This window comes from Cetorhinus maximus, chromosome 17, assembly GCF_964194155.1.
Source record: "Cetorhinus maximus chromosome 17, sCetMax3.hap1.1, whole genome shotgun sequence".
Taxonomy (NCBI): domain Eukaryota; kingdom Metazoa; phylum Chordata; class Chondrichthyes; order Lamniformes; family Cetorhinidae; genus Cetorhinus; species Cetorhinus maximus.
The window spans coordinates 83,433,323-83,453,267 of NC_135895.1; the positions used below are offsets into that span (position 1 = coordinate 83,433,323).

At 41.6% G+C, this 19,945-nt stretch overlaps 1 protein-coding gene across 7 annotated transcripts in view; it reads left to right on the forward strand.

Annotated features, from left to right (window-relative positions):
- rasal2 (RAS protein activator like 2) overlaps positions 1 to 19,945 on the forward strand; it is a 392,247-nt gene that overhangs the window by 306,692 nt on the left and 65,610 nt on the right. For all 7 annotated transcript variants that reach the window (XM_078561546.1, XM_078561543.1, XM_078561542.1 and 4 more), the window contains one exon: positions 16,978 to 17,131. In XM_078561546.1, the coding sequence (XP_078417672.1) occupies positions 16,978 to 17,131 (154 nt within the window). The remainder of the gene's footprint in view (positions 1 to 16,977; positions 17,132 to 19,945) is intronic.

The following is a 19,945-nucleotide window of genomic DNA, read 5'->3' on the forward strand; positions in this document are numbered from 1 at the left end:
ACATTGTGAACAATGAATACGGACGGTATGCTGAGTTGAAAGAATACAAGTAAATTGCTGCTTCACATGGAAGGAGTGTTTGGGGCTCTGGACAGTGGGAAGGGAGGAGGTAAAAGGCCAGGTGTTGAAACTGCGGCGCTTGCGAGGCAAGGTGGAGAAGCAAGGAGAGGGGTGTTGGGGGTGATTGAGAAGTAGACCAGAGTGTCGCAGAGGGATGATTCAACGGATCATCCTCCACCATTTCTGCCACCTCCAATGTGATGCCACCACCAAACACATCTTCCCTTCTGTCCCTTCAGCATTGTGAAGGGACTTTTCCCTCCATTCACTCCTCAGTCACCCCCAACATTCCCTCCCCCAACCTCTGTCTCATTTTTTTGAACAACAGTAGTTGGTGATGACTCTGCTATCCCATTTACACCTCCTGTAAACCCATCTTTTGTTTCTTTGCTCATCCATTAGTTTTTTCTTTAACCTTGCACCACTGTCATTTAATCTCAAAACCAAAATTTTGTGGATTTTAGAAATCTGGAATAAAAACAGAAATGCTTGAAATACTCAGGTGGTCCTACAGCATCTGTGGAGAAAGAAACAGAGTTAACCTTTCAGGTCAATGATATTTCATCAGATCTTCCACCCTATCATATTCTTTCCTTTTGTTCTTTCCCTTACCTCTTTCCCTGTCTCTGTTAGTTAGTTTTTTTAAACCTGTTAGAGATGTAACCTTTTCCCAGTTCTGGACGAAGGTCATTGATCTGAAGCATTCATTCTGCTGTCTGACCTGTTGAGTATTTCCATCATTTTTTGTTTTTATTTCTAGTATATGTGTTAGTTAACTAATCACTGTTTTCATTTAGCTCTTTTTAAGCAAAATGGATAAAGTGAAACATCACATTTAAACATACATAGGTAATTGACCTGGAACTCGAGCTGAATATTCAATTTTCTAGGTTGTGTTGGTGAAACAAAGATGGAACAAACAGAAATTCAAGTAAGAAATGGATGGCAGTGAAGAGCGGAGGGAAGAGGAAATTGAATGGCATTTAAATTATAAGGCAATGGGGACGATTCAGGGATTTGGTTAAAGGAAATTGTGTATCATGGTGATGGGGAGATGGAATGGGTGACATAGATGACATTGAAGGAGGCGAGAAGGACTAGAAACCAAGAACAGTGTTTTAGAAGAAGGATGTAAGGAACTGGGCACAGTACTTTGGAATATGAAGTAAAAAACAGCACCAGTATTAACTGAGGAGAGAGAATGCCGAAATGGATTGGTACAAAATTTTCTGGTTGAACTTGGTTTGAGGGCAAGAAGAGTGCCAGTGTGATCAATGGAAGGAGACAGAGTGGGTAGAAGAAGAATGCCTGATTGAATTGAGGGGAGGGAAGAAAGGAAATTGTATGAATTAAGGATAAATTATAGTGTATACCTGAGTATTACAAATCCAACATAACTACTTTTTTTCACTCATCATCAAGGGCCCTTCGTAAGCCATCAGCTTTTGGGAACTGCTCTAGGCTTTTAGAAGCTGTTAGGGGACTTGTGCTAGTTTTGTAGGTTGGCATGTGCGCTCTTTGCTCCATTCCTCTCCACAAGTAATACCAAGTACATATTCCAAGGTGCCTTATTTTGTTCTGAATTATTGTTTGGTCAGATTAAGCATGTTGTTTTAATATTCATTACAGAGTTGGGCATTTAAAAGCAGTAATCAAATATTCATAACAGGATATTATCTTATTCCGGTGCCCACTGCTTTGAAGAAAAATATTGCCTGCAGAATAAGAGGCATGATGAGGCTGATTCACATTGGAGCATTTGTGCAACCTAATTGCAAACCTCCCCTCTTGCCCTCGCAAAGTCCCATAGTTCGTTCATATCATTCTAACCTTGAGTTGGTGATAAAGATTTCTAATTCTCCCAAGGCACCACATACAGTACTCTCCCCCGTCCCCCAAAAAAATGAATGCAAGGCTGTGGGGTTTTTTCTACCCCTTGTTATAACTAATATTGTGATAAGGCTATCTGGTAATAGGGCATCAGGTGACAGGAAGCAATACCATGCAACAATACTGTGAAATGTGTTTCTAAGCTATTTGTGGCCTTGTGTATAAGTTTAGTCTGTGAAGTAAATAAGGTTGCTATTACAGATTATCTGTTGTGATTTTATCATTTTGTCCTTGGTGGTTGATCTCTGTCACTTGAAGCTAGGCTTCGTTTAACTCCAGGTTAGCAGATGCAGCACTTGGCTGCAGTGAAATTGTTGTGGACAGCTGGTGTCTGGATTGAGCTCATAGTAAAACCTTGGTCTCTTGGACGCAGCAGCCGATCTTCCCTGCTGAAGAACCATGGAAATAATAGTGATTGAAGGAAAGTAGGCTTTAAGGCATTTGAGGAAGACTGAGGCAAATCTCTGGCTGGTTCTGCGTGAGCAAATGCCCTTTCAGATGCAGTCTGCCTGAAGGAATTTTCACCATGTCGCCAGAATTTATTGTGACGCAAGGTCTAGTAACCTACTTAAATAAAAACAAAAAACTACAGTTGCTGGAAATCCAAAACAAAAACAAAAATACCTGGAAAAACTCAGCAGGTCTGACAGCATCTGCGGAGAGGAATACAGTTAACATTTCGAGTCCGTATGGCTCACTTTCTATTCTGTTGAAGAGTCATACGGACTTGAAATGTTAACTGTATTCCTGGTAACCTACTTACCCAGCACTCTGCAGTGCAGGTATTGTACGCATCCAGCATTCTGTGCACAGACAACTGAGAGATCAGATCAGCTTTGGGTTTGCAAAATGTCAATTTCAAGATAATGGAGCATTTTCCCAATATCTGAAAAGCCTGGGTGTATATGTAATGAAAAGGGATTCTGTTTTGATTTGATTTGACATTGCATTTCCTTTTGCTTAGAAGATAGCCACAGGATATTAAAGTGAACACGTGGTCAAGAGTGCCTCACTGTTTAATGGAAAAGATAATCTGACTTAGCAGTTGACATTCTTAGTGTGCTGGTCTTCTCTGTATGATCTGTGTAACATGCCTTTACTATGCTTTCCAGTCAGGGTTTTTATAAATACAAGTTTGCTACTGAAGCGAAAGCTATCACTGATACGAACTTTATTCCTCTTGCACAGTGAGTAGGTTTGCCAGACATCTGTACTGGTGGAAAGTGAATTGCTGCCATAGAATGTTCTGATGTGTGTATCCAGTGTCTTGAAGTGTCGCAAACTGGTCATAAAAAGTGCTCTTGACTTGCAATCTAGAGCGAAGTGATTAACATTTTTATTTTAGGAATTTTCAATGACCTGCAGACAAGTGACCTATTTTAGGTTGTATAAACTTGGTTCTTGCTTAATAAAATACAGTTAGATTTATTTCCAAACAGCAGAACTCAAAATGGATAATAGAAAGTCAATCTGCTGTTCCATGTTGCGGTGCCAAACACACCAATGTCTGTCATTGTTGTTGATAGTCCCATGAAATGTATATTTCTGCTTGTTGGACTTGGGGGTTGCTGAATCGGATTTAACTGGTATTAAAAAAACAATTTATATTCAATATCATTGTTTCTGTTGGGGTTCCACAGTGGAGCAGGACTATGCTGAGCAAGTATTGGAGTGCTTGCTTTAATAATCCTTTATTAAAAAGACCAGGGACCATGAATATATGTTGATTGCTGCCAGTTAACATCACAAGCAGGAAGCAATTCTTTAATCCATCATCGGAGGATTTAATCAGGATACAGTCCTGTAATTTGTTCAGTGAGTGACTCCAAGATAATGCTGCAGTAAGGAAAGAAATCATACAGTTTCAAAGGACCACACTGCGTCTACGATAAAAGCCTTTCTATGTAGAAAAATAGATATTTGTAGTGTTTAAACCTTATTCATCTCATGGATTTCAGAACATTATTAATAACTATGCCAAACACGGCAAAGTTAATTTGGCTGTCTCAACTCTGAAATGTGATTAAAAGCTTGAAATCACATTGAGGACCTATATTTATATAATGTAAATCTTCAGTTTTTTGATGTACTTGGCTTGTTGATGTTCAGCCTGAAAGCTGTCAGCCAATGAGGGCCATTTCTTTGACCACTCGAATTCATCCTCGAAGAATTAACTGTTGTGATGGAACCATTCTGCGTTTGTTGAGTGCTGCCCAGCAGTTGATCACTGATAATGAAACATAGTAAATAGTTATAAGAATTTTATTTTTTAATTTGTGTGATGTGGCTGATACTTACTGTCCCTCACTAGTTGCCCTAAGGACATTAAGCGCCAACCATGTATGGGACTAGAGTCTTACCTGAATGTGAGCAGGTAGGGGTGGCGAGTTCTTTCCCAAAATGAATCAGTGAACCAGTACACAAAATACAAGATATACTGAAACTAATTCTACAACTTGCTTTGGTGGGGTTTGAACTGTTAATTTCTGAGTTGCTAATTCAGGATCATAACCGTTACAGTCACAGGCCTGCTTGCATAAAATTTGACATCTCACTCAAGCTCAATAGGATGATAAGTGGGAGATTTTTTTTTTAAAAAGGCATATTGGTTAAAGATGATTGAAGCTTGTTGGTGGGGCCAAAGCAGATAGAGCTTTTCTCTGCAACTGATCTGGGAGTGCTCGATGCTAGCATTTACCTTAAAAATGGGACTGGGTTAATAAATGTTTTGAGCATTTCTCATGATCTCCAGCCTGCATTACTTGCTGGGAGTTCATTCATTGGTGTTATCTTCTTCCCAAATCTTCATCTCTGTCTGTCCTGTGCTACTGTTACACATTCAACATGAGTCAACTGCATCCACTTTATTATATCTGTCATCTATTTTCTCCTCTGCTTCCCTGTCCTATGTTTTCCATCGATCTTTTCTTCCAATAATTGTCTCTGTCTGCAGTTTGCTCTAATGATGTGACCAAAACATTGTATCTTTCTCTCTTTGGTGTTATGCACTAATTTCTTCTTCTCCAGCCATTTCCAGAACTGTCGGCATGACATTAGTCGTCTCAATTTCTCTGCTCCTCTCATCCACTCTAACTTGTCTCTCTCTGAACTTGCTGCACTCCGTTCTCTCAGGTCCAACCCTGACATTGTCATCAAACCTGCTGACAAGGATGGTGCTGTTGTCTGGCGCACTGACCTCTACCTCGCAGAGGCTGAGCGTCAACTCGCAGACACTTTCTCCTACCTCTCCCTGGACCATGACCCCACCACTGAACATCAAGCTGCTGTTTCCAGGACTGTTACTGACCTCATCTCCTTTGGAGATCTTCCTTCCACAGCTTCCAACCTCATAGTCTCCCAACCTCGGACGGCCCGCTTCTACCTCCTACCCAAAATCCATAAATAGGACTGTCCCGGCAGACTGATCGTGTCAGCCTGTTCCTGCCCCACGGAACTCATTTCTCGCTATCTTGACTCCATTCTCTCTCCCCTTGTCCATTCCCTTCCCACCTACATCCGTGATTCCTCTGACACCCTACATCATATCAACAATTTCCAGTTCCCTGGCCCCAACCGCCTCCTCTTCACCATGGACGTCCAATCCCTCTACACCTCCATCCCCCACCGCGATGGTCTGATGGCTCTCCGCTTCTTCCTCGAACAGAGGCCCGAACAATCCCCATCTACCACTACTCTCCTCTGTCTGGCTGAACTTGTTCTCACACTGAACAATTTCTCCTTAAACTCCTCTCACTTCCTCCAAATAAAAGGTGTGGCTATGGGTACCCGCATGGGCCCCAGTTATGCCTGTCTCTTTATGGGGTATGTGGAACATTCCTTGTTCCAGTCCTACTCCGGCCCCTTCCCACAACTCTTTCTCTGGTACATCAACGATTGCTTCGGTGCTGCTTCACGCTCTTGTCTGGACCTGGAAAAATTTATTAATTTTGCTTCCAATTTCCACCCCTCCATCATTTTCACATGGTCCATCTCTGACACTTCCCTTCCCTTCCTTGACCTCTCTGTCTCAATTTCTGGTGATAGATTGTCCACCAATATTTATTACAAGCCAACCGACTCCCACAGCAACCTCGCCTACAGCTCCTCACACCCCGCTTCCAGTAAGGACTCCATCCCATTCTCTCAGTTCCTTCACTTCCGTCGCATGTGTTCTGATGATGCCACTTTTAAAAACAGTTCCTCTGACATGTCTTCCTTCTTCCTTAACCGAGGTTTTCCACCCACGGTGGTTGACAGGGCCCTCAACCGTGTCCAGCCCGTCTCTCGCGCATCCGCCCTCACACCTTCCTCTCCCTCCCAGAACCATGATAGGGTCCCCCTTGTCCTCACTTATCACCCCACCAGCCTCCGCATTCAAAAGGTCATCCTCCGCCATTTCTGCCAACTCCAACATGATACCACCACCAAACACACCTTCCCTTCAAACCCCTGGCGGCATTCCGCAGGGATCGTTCCCTCCAGGACACCCTGGTCCACTCCTCCATCACCCCCTACACCTCAACCCCCTCCCACGGCACTTTCCCATGCAACCGCAGAAGGTGCAACACCTGCCCCTTTACTTCCCCTCTCCTCACCGCCCAAGGGCCCAAACACTCCTTTCAAGTGAAGCAGCATTTTACTTGCACTTCCCTCAATTTAGTCTACTGCATTCGCTGCTCCCAATGCGGTTTCCTCTACATTGGAGAGACAAAACGCAGACTGGGTGACTGCTTTGCAGAACACCTTCAGTCTGTCCGCAAGCATGACCCAGACCTCCCTGTCGCTTGCCATTTCAACACTCTACCCTGCTCTCATGCCCACATGTCCATCCTTGGCCTGCTGCATTGTTCCAGTGAAGCTCAACGCAAACTGGAGGAACAGCACCACATCTTCCGACTAGGCACTTTACAGCCTTCCGGACTGAATATTGAGTTCAACAATTTTAGATCATGAACTCTCTCCTCCATCCCCACCCCTTTTCCGATCCCCCTTTTTTTCCAATAATTTATATAGATTTTTCTTTTCCCACCTATTTCCATTATTTTTAAATGTATTTCCATCCATTGTTTTATCTCTACCTTTTAGCCTATTTCGATCCCTTTCCCCCACCTCATCCCCGCTAGGGCTATCTGTACCTTGCTTGTCCTGCTTTCTACCCTTAATTAGCACATTCCTTAGATAATATCACCACCTTCAACACCTCTGTCCTTTTGTCTATGACATCTTTTGGCTATCTCCACCGATCACTGGCCCTCTATCCAGCTCTACCTGTCTCCCCCCCCCCCCCCCCCCTTTAACCAGCTTATATTTCACCTCTTCTCTATTTTTCCTTAGTTCTGTTGAAGAGTCATACAGACTCGAAACGTTAACTGTGTTCCTCTCCGCAGATGCTGCCAGACCTGCTGAGTTTTTCCAGGTATTTTTATTTTTGTTCCAGCACTTCCTCATTAGTCTTTCTGTCCGTGTAGTATATATGTAGAACATCCTGCTATATGAACTCACCTAGAATGCATTCAGCTTACCAGCAGTTGTCCATGACATGTAACATAGGACAAGATGTAGCATTCTTTTCCTAAGATTCAGCTTCAGTTTCTTTGATGTTAACACCTCCTTCGTTCTGTAAAAGCTGGCCTCTGCCACCTCAATTATCCTTTGAATCTTACAATCGTATCGCCCATTGTTTGTGATAATCTGTCTTTATAACTTGATGTGAGTGCACATGTTGAGACATAAGAGAAGGATTGGGTTGGGTTTACTAGTGATTCATGATGAAGTTGAAAAACATGACCCTGCACACAGTCAAGGCTCATAATGCAGAATGGCCTTTTGAAATGAGGTACTAAAAGGCAGGTTAGCAGTGTAACTGCTTCCCTTTTTAGTGTATGGGGCAGAAACAGGGCAAGAGGAACAGAAAAAGGGAGAAAAGTTCAGCAGAAAATTTTAGAATGAAACAAGAGTTTGATCTTCTCGTGGGTTATCCTTGCAGTTAATTCACCTTCCTTGCGGAATTGAATAAGTTGTGTTGATCCCAACAGTCTGAAATATGTGGTCTGTGGAGGGAGTGGGTTGAATGTTTTTATCTCATTCCCAACCATTAGAATTCTGAGCAAGTAAAAAAAAAAAGATTTTGCATTTCTATTATGGCTGGGGTCAAGAGAGCATACATCGGAGGAGGTGGGGGACAGCAATCACTGGTTGCCTGCAGGGCCATCCAGATGGTTGATGCTTTTAAATGCAGCAAAAACTCCTACAGTACACTTACTATTGATTGTTGATTTGAGCTTTACAATCCTGTGTGTCGAAAACTTGTTTCAGCTTAAGCATCGGTGATTTACTTCCAGTGAAACTCGAAGGTGGGGCTGTGATGAAATGTCATGTTTTTACACCTACTCATAGAATTGACGCCATGATCATTGGGCAGTCAGCCACTTTTTTAAAACAGACAATTTAGCTTAACTTAAAATTTTGGGTTCTTTAGCACTGCCTCCAATGCCAATGCGTGAAGGCACAGTGGAACATTGATCTGTACACAACAGCATGGTCCCAGATTTGATTCCTGGTCTTTGCCAGGTTAGCTCCCTCCCTAACAGCATTGTGGGTGTCCTACGCCACAGGGGCTGCAGTGGTTCAAGAAGGCAGCTCACCACCACCTTCTCGAAGGCAATTAGGGAAGGACAATAAATGCTGGCCTAGCCAGCGACACCCACATCCCCTAAATGAATAAAAAAAGGGTCTCCATCGGGCAGCAATTGGCTGTTGTCTGAACATAATAAATAGGAACAAGAGTAGGCTATTCGGCCCCTCAAGCCTGCCCCGCCATTCAATAAGATCATGGATGATCTGCCCCAGGCCTCAACTCCTCTTTCTTGCCAGCCCCTCATAGCCTTCATCTCCCCCATATTTCAAAAATCTATCCACCACCTCTTTAAATACTTTCAGTGATCTAGCCTCCACAACTCTCAGGGGTAAAGAATTCCAGACATTCACTACCCTCTGAGAGAAGAAATTCCTTCGCATCTCAGTTTTAAATGAGTGTCCCCTTATTCTGTAACTATGTCCCCTAGTTCAAGATTTCCCCACTAGTGGAAACATCTTCTCAACATCTACCCTGTCAAGCCCCCTCAGAATCTTGTTTCAATAAGATCGCCCCTCATTCTTCTAAACTCTAATGAATAAAGGCCTAACCTGTTTAGCCGTTCTTGATAAGTCAACTCCTTCATCCCAGGAATCAGCCCAGTGAATCTCTTTTGAACTGCCTACAATGCCAGTCTATCCTTTCTTAAATACAGGGACCAAAACTGTACACAGTACTCGAGGTGCAGCCTCACCAATGCCCTGTACAGTTGTAATAAGACTTCCCTATTTTTAAACTCCAGCCGCCTAGCAATACAGCCTAAAATTCCATTTGCTTTCTTAATTACTTGCTGCATCTGTATGCTAACTTTTTGTGTTTCATGCACAAGAACACCCAGATCCCTCTGTGCTGCACTTTTTTGGAGTCTCTCTCCATTTAAATAATAGTCTGACTTTTGATTCTTCCTACCAAAGTGCATGACCTCACACTTTCCTACATTAAACTCCATCTGCCAGGTTTTTGCCCACTCACTCAACCTGTCTATATCCCCTTGCAGATTCCTTATGTTCTCCACAACATGACTTCATACCTATTTTTGTATCATCAGCAAATTTGGATACATTATACTCTGCCCCCTGCGCCAATTCATTAATATAGATGGAAAATAATTGAGGCCCTAGGACTTGATCCTTCTGGCACTCCACCAGTTACGTCTTTCCAACCTGAAAAAGACTCATTAATCCTGACTCTCTGTCCTCTGTGTGTTAACCAATCCACAATCCATGCTAATACATTATCCCCAATACCGTGAGCTCCTATCTTGTGCAATAACCTTTTACGTGGCACCTTATCGAATGCCTTCTGGAAATCCAAATACACTGCATCTACCAGCTCCCCTTTATCAACTCTGCTTGTTATATCCTCAAAGAACTCTGGCAAAATTTGTCAAACATGGTTTCCCTTTCACAAAACTATTTTGACTCTGTTTGATTGCGTTAAGTTTTTCCAAATGTCCTGCTATTTCTTCCTTAATAATGGACTCTAACATTTTCCCAATGACAGATGTTAGGCTGACTGGCCTATAGTTTTCTGCTTTTTGTGCCTCTTCCTCTTGAACAGGGGCATCACATTAGCGGTTTTCTAATCCGCTGGGACCCTCCCGGAATCCAGTGAGGTCTGGAATATTTCGACCAATGTCTCCACTATCTCTGCAACCACTTCTTCTAAAACCCTTGGATGCAGGCCATCAGGTCCTGATGAATTATCTGCCTTTCGTCCCATTAGTTTGCCAAATACTTTGTCCCTCATGTTAGAGACTGTTACAAGATCTTTCCTCCCATTAGCTCCTTGCTTATTTGATATCTTTGGGATGTTTATAGTGTCCTCCACCGTGAAGACCAATGCAAAATATTGATTTAAATTATCTGCCATTTCCCTGTTCCCCATTATCAATTCTCCAGTCCCATCCCCCAAGGGTACCACACTTACTTTAGCTACTCTCTTTTTATATACCCATAGAAGCTCTTGCTGTTTGTTTTTATATTTCTTGTCAATTTACTTTCATAATCAATTTTCTCCCTCCTTATTAGCTTTTTAATCATCTGCTGCTGGTTTCTAAAAAATTCCCAATCCTCTGACCTACCACTAGTTTTGGCCTTAGTTTTTGATTGGACCTTTGTTAACCACGGGTGGTTCATCCTTCTCATCGAGTCCAATAACTGGCTCGATATTTATTAAGGGGAAATTCAGTTGTGAAAACCTGCCTCGCTACAAGTTGGTTGCATTTTACTTTGTTGATGAGCAACAGTGGTTTGCCTAAGGCACACACCTGAGGATCAGAGGAGGTTAAACATTGCCTCGTGCAAAACAAATTCCATGCTTTGACCAAGTCACTATTGTCAAATTAAAAAGTACTTTTCATCCTATCAAAATTAGGTTATGTGGAGCTTTCCATTTCTGATGTGTTTTTTTTACCACTTGGGCATAATTCAAGTTGTACTGCTCTTCAAGGCTTGGAGTTTGATTTTGAATGCTTTAGGGGTTAGGGAAACAGTGTGGCTCACATGACATTGTGAGAATTTATCTTAAATGTCCTTTGAGACATGGCCTATTTTGGAGTGGGGGCTGAACTTTGAAGTGAGGCAATACATTCCTTTAATTCTGAGGTGCTGCTCTGATTTTTCTCCCCCTCCCCCCAGACACTCACCTGCTCTCCCTGTTTGCTTTCTTTCTCACAATGTGCAGCAGGACCAAGGGGGAAAAATTGAATGATTTTAAACAAACATATTTCCCTTTAATGTGCTAATTTATTTTATGGTACTAAACTGTTTATGCCTACTTTTACTATCCCCAAAAAAGACTATAAACAGCACATTATCTCACATGTTGTAACATATTAAAATCATGCTCTCTAAATATCAAGGAGGTAACGATGAAAGCCACATCCCTACCTGAGACTGCTCAGAATAGATACCTGCATGTAGCCATTAACACACTGATCTGTCATCCTATGTTGTCCCAATTAGCATCTATTTTGTTCAATCTGACATCTTCCTGCAGTTTCCATCACTCAGCTTCCTGGTCTATTGCAGTTAATTAAAACTGTTTGCTTACCTGTGCAGCCGACTCATCCTTATGTAATGCCAATCATATTTTAATGAGAGATAAAACAGCTTAAAGATTTTTTAAAATCTTTTTTTCTCCAAATGGATGAAAGATAAATTATGAAGGTCCCTTGTCTTTGGCTTTGTGCAGTTACCAAGCTGATTTCTGGCCAGTAAATATCTTCTGTTGTGCTCCTGACCATCCATCATTCTATATTTAATCCTTGTCACTACAGTTTGACTTGGCCGGAATCCAGATGAAAGCATCTGTATGAGAGCATTTTACGCAGTGGGCTGCTGCACTCGAGCTCACTGCTCAGCTGGTGTGTGCTCGGAGATGCTGAAGATGTCATGTGATGGACAGTCCTTCTCGAGGTGAAATTACTGTTGTTCTTCTTGAGGGTCACATTGATTTCTACTGCTGAGATCAGTGTGTTGTTCAACGAGTGCTGCAGTAAAGAAGCAGCATGCAAGTGACTCTGCTGCTCAAGGCCCCTGCTGCCTTCAGACACTAATCTTCTCATAGGTGTATTGCCATAACAACAGCCCCAGGTGGGACAAAGCAATTGTGCGTAAGGCCCATGTTTATGTTGTTTAAGAGCTGGTGATAAAGCGTTAGATTTCTTTGCTCCTTTGAACAACTCGCTTTCCCTCTATTGTGTATGTTGTTAAAATATGAAAAAGCGAATCAGTGCATAATGTGCATGGAAGTGAAGAGAATCATTCTAATCCCATTATATGCCTGGAAGAAATGGGAGCGGTTTGACCTGTTCTAACTGCGTGATTGCAAGATCAAGAAACTGACCTTTTAAATCAATGATGGGTAGAATTTGAAGAGAATGATTTTCTTCGACAAGGGACTGATACCAGGTGAAAATAATTGCCCTGTTTAGCCATGTAATTGAGACAAGGGGAAGTGAAGTATCCTGTCCTCAAGTGATCGTAACATGGTGGATGGCTAGCCCTGCTTGTTTGGGAGAAAAATCAATACGTTCTAGGCCTGCTACTAAAATGAAGAGAATTGCCTCATTTATCTTGTGTGAGAAGGAAGAATAATTGGAATTGACCTGATACCGAACATGCAGTTGAGAGGAAGTTTGCCATTCACGTGTTGGATATTCAGTTGGCCAAGTTGGAGGCTGCTCCAAGGTGGTGATTTATTTTCTTTTGTATGTGGAATGGAGTTTCTTGAGTGGCAACCCTGCATTGTGCAAACCAGCAAAGTGACTGTTTGACAGACAAGGTTTTGAGAGACAGAACTATCTGTCGCATATCTATCTGTTAATTTCTGAAGATTTGTGCAACACCGGAGACCTGTAAAAAGACTGAAGAGCAACACCCTGCTTTCAGTGTGTGATTTGAAAATTGTGGCAAGAATTTGGTCTTACTGTTGGTGTTGGTCAAAGGAGGAAGGTGGAATCACCTTTTCTCTTAATCTGTGGTGCCCATCATGATCTGGGGATGTTCTGTCAAATGGCTACGTAGCTGCCTAATGTAAGTATAGTGTCATATCAATTTGCTAAGTTGCTTCTGAGCTAAATATCAAAGTTTTGAAAATACTGAATGGATGTAATGTCATTGCTGTTCTGACATGGATTATGCAGCTTTTAAAGAAAAAAAATCCCAAAGCCTGCTTTCTTTGTCCCCTTGTGTCCATCCTGGTCACATTTCTTATTACATGATGGTGTGTGGGCCTGTGTCCTCTTATCATGCTTTCAGCTATGGCATTTAAATTCACTTCCAGATGACATGCATGAGAATGACATGGGTCAATTTTCACTTTTGTTGCATTGGTTTTCTTCTAATCACCACTCTCTCTGACCCACTTGATCACAAGAATACGTCTCCTTTTTACCTTGTGGGTGTGGAAAAGCGATGGAGGTTCACATGTACAACTGTGGCTTCCTCACTTTTAGAAACATGTAAAGATCAAAACTGATTACTTCAATCACAAACATGCACACCCACATGCATCATATGTATTACATATGTAGGCTAACTACATGGTGATAACAAATTACTGGCATTGAGACAATTTGGAAGTAACTACTAGGTATACTTTATTTTTGCACGTAGCATATCGCACTTGTCAAGTTAGATTATATTTGTTGTGCTGTATCTCCTTATCCCACATCCTTTCTCTCTGATTCTCCTTCCCCCCTCCCAGATATCCTTCATGTGGCTTCGAGGAAATGGGGACTAGATGCCTGGCTGCTTGGCTGGCTGCAGGGAACTGCACAAGAGTGCCACTTTGAAGCAATAGTGCTGAATTGAGGAGCTCAGTAGATTCCTGCACCTCATACTGCTTCTTATGCTTACACTACTTGTGGTAAAATATAAGTAACAATTTACTCCAATTTAAACTAATTAAATCTAAACAATTTCCTGTGCCTCTGCCCCCACTTCTGGATTGGCCAACTTGTTGCTTAAAATCTGTGGGGCATGTTTTTTCATCGATTTAATATATTTGATAAAGACATTATTATTTGGAATTGTGATTCTTGTTTTTTTTAAATTTATGAGCAGAGTCATTGCTTTTCTCCCTGCATGCTAAGATTCTTCGAATTGTGCAAAAAAAAAAACCCCTGGCTTTTTTCTCAAAGAATTTAAATTGTAAACATATACCTTGAGATATTGCGCACAGGCATTAATGTTCTATCAGTGTTGCGGGTTTAAAGATTTAATGAATGGGACTGCAGGATATTTCACAGAGCACAGTGAAATGGGGAGGTTTTCCAGTGAACAAGAAAGCAATCAAATTCCTTGAGCATTGTAGATAGAAGTGAATTCTGTCCACCCAGCATAGATTGCTCTCCTCTTTGAAAGGCTTTGTAAGTGCTTTGGTGCTTGTTGTGCTGTCCTTTGCCATATGCAATGAAGGTTTTACATAATAAAAATAACACCGAAGCAGAACAACAGTTTTCATTACTGTCTCCCTGAGGCAGTTCTATTTTTGGAATCCACAGAGAAGCACATTACATGAGCAATTTGTTATTGCTTTTTCATGGTCTCTGTATTTGAGGGAAATTTCTAAGTGCTGGGTGTTATGTGCAGTGCTGCTGTATATCCATAATGTGTGACAGGCTACTTGAACAGCATTGTGGAATGGCTTTGCAGCAACTGACATTGTGCACACACGGCTGTTCCGTGTCCTGTTTTGCATACGTGCTGCGATGTTAGTTTCCCGACTGCAAAGAATTGCCCGTGGCACTTGTGAAATCTCACTTGTCCAAGCTTTGGATGTATTTGCAAATCTGTTTTCAGCATCTGTTCCAATGGGGCATTAGTGGTTCAAGGCTCAGGGTTGGACTCTTGACGTTTTTACTTTTTTGCATTGGAGCAGACCTTGGAGCTGGGCAGGGAATGAATATTGTCACAAAGCCTAGTGCCTTGACTTAACTTTAATTATTTTATTTTAAGAGAGTCTGTGGAGGTGAAGAATGGATATATTAGCTGCTGGACATAATGTGGTAGGAAGCAGACTTGATTTCTCTCAGTCTACTGATTTCCTGATCTCAGTCATGTCGCTGTAGGGAGTTGCCAAGCAGGCACTTTTGCACTCAGTGTGAAAAATAATCAAAGAAAGAGTGGCCTTTGCCTCTCAGGCCCTTTTATGGCAGCTCACTCTGAGCTCCATCAACAGTAGTCTGAGAAGTACACAGCAAACCAGCCATGGTGACTGCAGAGTGTGAGTAGTTAAGTGGGGACAGGATGTAAAATGTAGGTGATTTATTTTAAGGGCCATCTACTGGGGGAAAAAGTTGTGTGTGTCAAGCAATAATTTAATTCTGTAATGACCCCATGTTAAGCTTTCATCAGTGGTATATTTATAAGTACCTGCTTGAATAAGTTTGCTGTTCCATCTGACAATTTTGTGATTGCCTACTACAGATACTTATCCATTCATAAGAATGCTAAATGATTTCTCCGATAAGTTAGCATTGTATGGTTCTGAACCATCGTGATCAGAGCAGCCCTAGGTTTTATCTCTCTGCTCTGCTGAGTTGGTTGATTTGAGTCATGAATGATTTGGCCATTGTTCCTGCTGCTGATTGCAATCTAGTCAAAATTTTCTGCAAAGCATGTGTGGATGAATGTTGCGTGAGGTCAGGTTTGGGTTGGCTATGATTTTCCTGCCTCTGTCCTGCAGTTGAATAAGTTGCCATCGTTACTGTCAAGGCTGATGACCAGTGGGATAAGGCACTGAAGGGGTGCTGATGTCAAGTTCGGGTTGTGCCTTTGGAGAAAGAAAACTGGACAGGAGGAAAGATGGCTGATTTTATGCTCTTATTTTATAAAGCCCCTGCCATATAACCTGCACTTTTGAAATAATTTACTGGGGATACTAGTAAGCATTTCTCTGCACAGATGAGCAAATGTGGTTGTAATGAGGAGGAGGTGCCATTGACATCCTTGACCTGACGGACACTGAAGTTCATACTCCCCTGAACAAATTCCTGTTCTCTCTCTGCTGCTTAACTCTTGCCTAAACTGTGATAAATTGTCTGCTGGATATGTCTACATAAAAATGGTGACCACACTACAAATTGGTCCTGACATGCCTGAGGAGTGACAAGATGATATATAAATGCAAGTTGTCTCTCAAATCCTCTGTAGGCAAGGCTGGTGAACATCCTGAACTCTAGTCAGAATTAAAACAAGAGGAAGGAAAAAAACTTTCAGCCATGAATTCAATTACCATGTCTCCATTGCTTTCAGTCTTAAAAGGGAAATCTCTTATTCTTAAACTGTATCCCCTAGCTCTGGTCTCCCCCACAAGAGGAAACATCCTCCTGGTATCCAACCTATCAAGTCCCCTCAGGTTCTTATATTTTTCAATAAGATCATCTCTCATTCTTTTAAATTCCAGTGATATAGGCCCAAGCTATTCAGCCTTTCTTCATAAGATAAGCCCTTCATCACAAGAATGAGTTGAGTGAACCTTTTCTGAACTGTTTCTGAAGCAATTATATCATGTTTTGAATAAAGAGACCAAAACTGTACACAATACTCCAGATGTGGCCTCACCAAGGCCCTAGTTCCACACTTGCCATCCTTGCAGATCTCTTCTGGTTGTTTATGGAGTAGCGTTGGGTAAGATTCAAGTGCAGCTTTGCTCCTCACCAATGATGAGAAATGGATAAAGAGAGAAAAGCTGCAAAGGGCCTGTGCATTGAAGAGCCCTGTATGCATTCACTTGCAGTGCAAACACAAGTATCATTCATAATTCTGTTTATACTGATTGTAATTGTCTTCTGTGTTGTACAAAAATAGTTTAGTACCTTAACTTCTAGGTTTTTATGTACTTAGTGAAGCATTTTGTCATAATTTATTTTTTGTTGTTTGCAGGTCCCGTGCTTTACCAAAATTGAAAGAATCTCGTTCCCATGAATCATTGTTGAGTCCTGGAAGTGCGGTTGAGGCTTTGGAATTAAGCATGGAGCAGGATGTCTTTGTTAAGCCTTTGCACAGTAGCATCCTAGGGCAGGACTTCTGCTTCGAGGTACTGTTTTATCATCTAACTGGACTCATTACCATAATAGGGAGAGTGATTTTTTTTTATGGGGCTGTCCTAATGTTTCAGAATTGAGGTGTGTCTGTAGCAGAGATCTATTCAGGTCATAGGTGTATAATGCAGCAGTAACAGACAGCATTGCCACAGATGATCCATATTTCCCATAGTAGTTTCATTTATTTTGTAATCCACGAGTGGTCACTAAGCATCCTGTAAAAGTCAAATATGATGTTTTAAATCACATTAGGCCTTACAGGATAAGATAATTGAGACGCACTGTTCAGACAGGATGATACAATGGATCTACTTATGTAAGTTGTAGTATAATGTACCATTGATGATTGAATATAAAGTGGAGGTTAGGATCTTTTCCACAGGGAAGAGTAGCAAATTAGATGGGGAGTTATTCTTCTGCTCTTGCCTGCCTTTTCGTGGCTACTTTCCGAGATGTGCTGAGAGAGGCCATGCGTGGATCTTACACACAGCCACAGAATGTTTAGGGAGGGGAGATCAGAGGAAGGCTTATATTTCTGATAAAGGATACTCTTACAATGTAACATATAGCTGATAGATGCTGGGTGGAATCTCAGATTGATTGGGAGTTTGCACTAGTATCATAACAGAAAAAGGTTGTTTCATAGCAATTAAAAATTTTGATTCAAATAAAGCTGTGTAAGGACTGTAGAACATGATGCTGAAATATGCTCTCAACAAACACTCTGCTCTTTAGGTGTTGCTCTTATTCTTCTGTTCCTTGTTTCCATCTCTGAATCAAACCTGGTCAGTGAGCTGATTTCTTACGATAACTATTCTTCCCCACACTCTCTTATCACTGGCTTCACCTTGACAAATATCAGTGGCATAGGGCAGGATTTTTCAGTCGACGTGTGCGGGCGGGCCTGTAAAATGACGCACGATGATGTTGGGCGTGCGTCCTGACGTCATCGCACTGTCTTGCGATGTTTCATTCAGCGGGCGTGTGCTGGAGTCGGCTGCGCACCCGCCAATATTTAAACGTCCTATTAAGGCCATTAAGGAAATAATTAATGTAATTGTTATATAATTGTTAACGCTACCCGTCCAACTTAAAGGTTGACGGGCAGGCAAAAAGGCCAAGCGGCCTCCACGTTTTTTAGGAAACCTCATCCACAAGCGGGATGAGGTTTCCTAAAGCTTTTATTAATTAAATAATTTTTCTGAAATATCAAAACATGTCCCATCTCATGTGACACTGTCACATGAGATGGGACATGCTTAATTAAATTTTTAATCCATTTATTTAATAATTTCAAAAGCGCTTCAATCTCCGAGGCAGTTCTGTGCCTCGGAGATTGAAGCGCTCTTTTGCGCGCATGCATGAAAGAGCGCTGGCCCCAACTCTCCCTCCTCCCTCCGCCCACACAGGTAGCGCTGAGTGCTACTGCTCGCATCTTACGCTGGGTGGACCTTAATTGGCCCGCCTGCGTAAAAGGGCAGCGCGGAGCCGATCGCGGGCGGTGCTTGGCTCCACAACTGAGCCCGCCTGCCGACTGAAAAATTCAGGTCATACTCTGTGAATAGGAATTCATCTTGTATCCCACTGTGGTGCACACCATTTAAGTCCATTTTTGGGTTACATGCTAGATACTAACTTGGAAGTGTATTTAACCTATGCAGTTACATTTAAGGAAGTTGATGATCCCCCCTCCCCCTTGCCACACAGAACTACTGTCAGATGCAATCATCTTGCTTGTTTTTTGAAAAGTAATACACTGTAACCTCTCCTGTCCCGAAAGCTTGGGAAGATGTACCTTTCCTGAATCCAAATGTATCTAACTATTTATGCAGTGAGCAATGAGCAGCCAGTCAAACAAAAGGTTTTCTTGAGTTGAATAAAGAGCAAATTCATTTATCACAAACTGGAGAAAAAATAAATAAAAACGCAACGTCTCTCACACACACACAGGTATCAGAAATAAGGGAAACTAGAGTCCAATAAAGAAACGTTAAAAGAATGTGTGGTTAAGAGTCCTTTGATTTTCCTTGAAGTGTAGATTTTAAATATTGTAGCCGATTTTTCTTGGATGTGGTCAGATGTGAAAGATATTGCAATTATTACAAGATCTGGGTTCACTGGTCAGTTTCTGATAGTTGCTTTGCTGAAAACTTTCTTGGCACTCCCTATTTCACTTACAACCTTCTTCAGTGGCCGCAGACTGGTCTGTTATACTTCACCCGTTGTGTATTTCCAAGGGGTTTTGGGTGGGTCTGTCTGTAGGAGCCATTGTTTCAATATCCAGCACTTTGTATTTTAATATCTCTTCCTGAGACAGTGATGAGTTTCAGTGGATCTTTGTATTATAGGAAGTGTCCCTCATTTCTAAGCCACTGAGGGTGTCTTGTTTGGTTTTATACCTTCACATTGGAAGTTCTCCTTGCATTTTTAGGTAGTTTGTTCTGTCTTATTTCAAACTGCAAAATTTCCAATCAGTTGAAAATTGACAAATTATTTTTTCAAAATTAAAAGAGCATAGTCTCGTGACAATTATAGAAAGATGTTAGAATGCCTAACCAGAAGCGTGTAAACTGGAAAACACCATAAATACAAATATATACCTGAAACATAAAACAGTGATAAAACATTATAAAGCAGTACTTATCCTAATATTGCATCTTCTATTTTTTCACGCTGCTTCTTGATGTCATCAACTGTTGAGATACCCACACCATATGCTCCACACACATTTTTGAAGAAGTCTTATAGTTACTTTAAGATTTCAATCTTTTCCAATGTTTAAGCCTAACGTTCTTATGTTTTGTTAC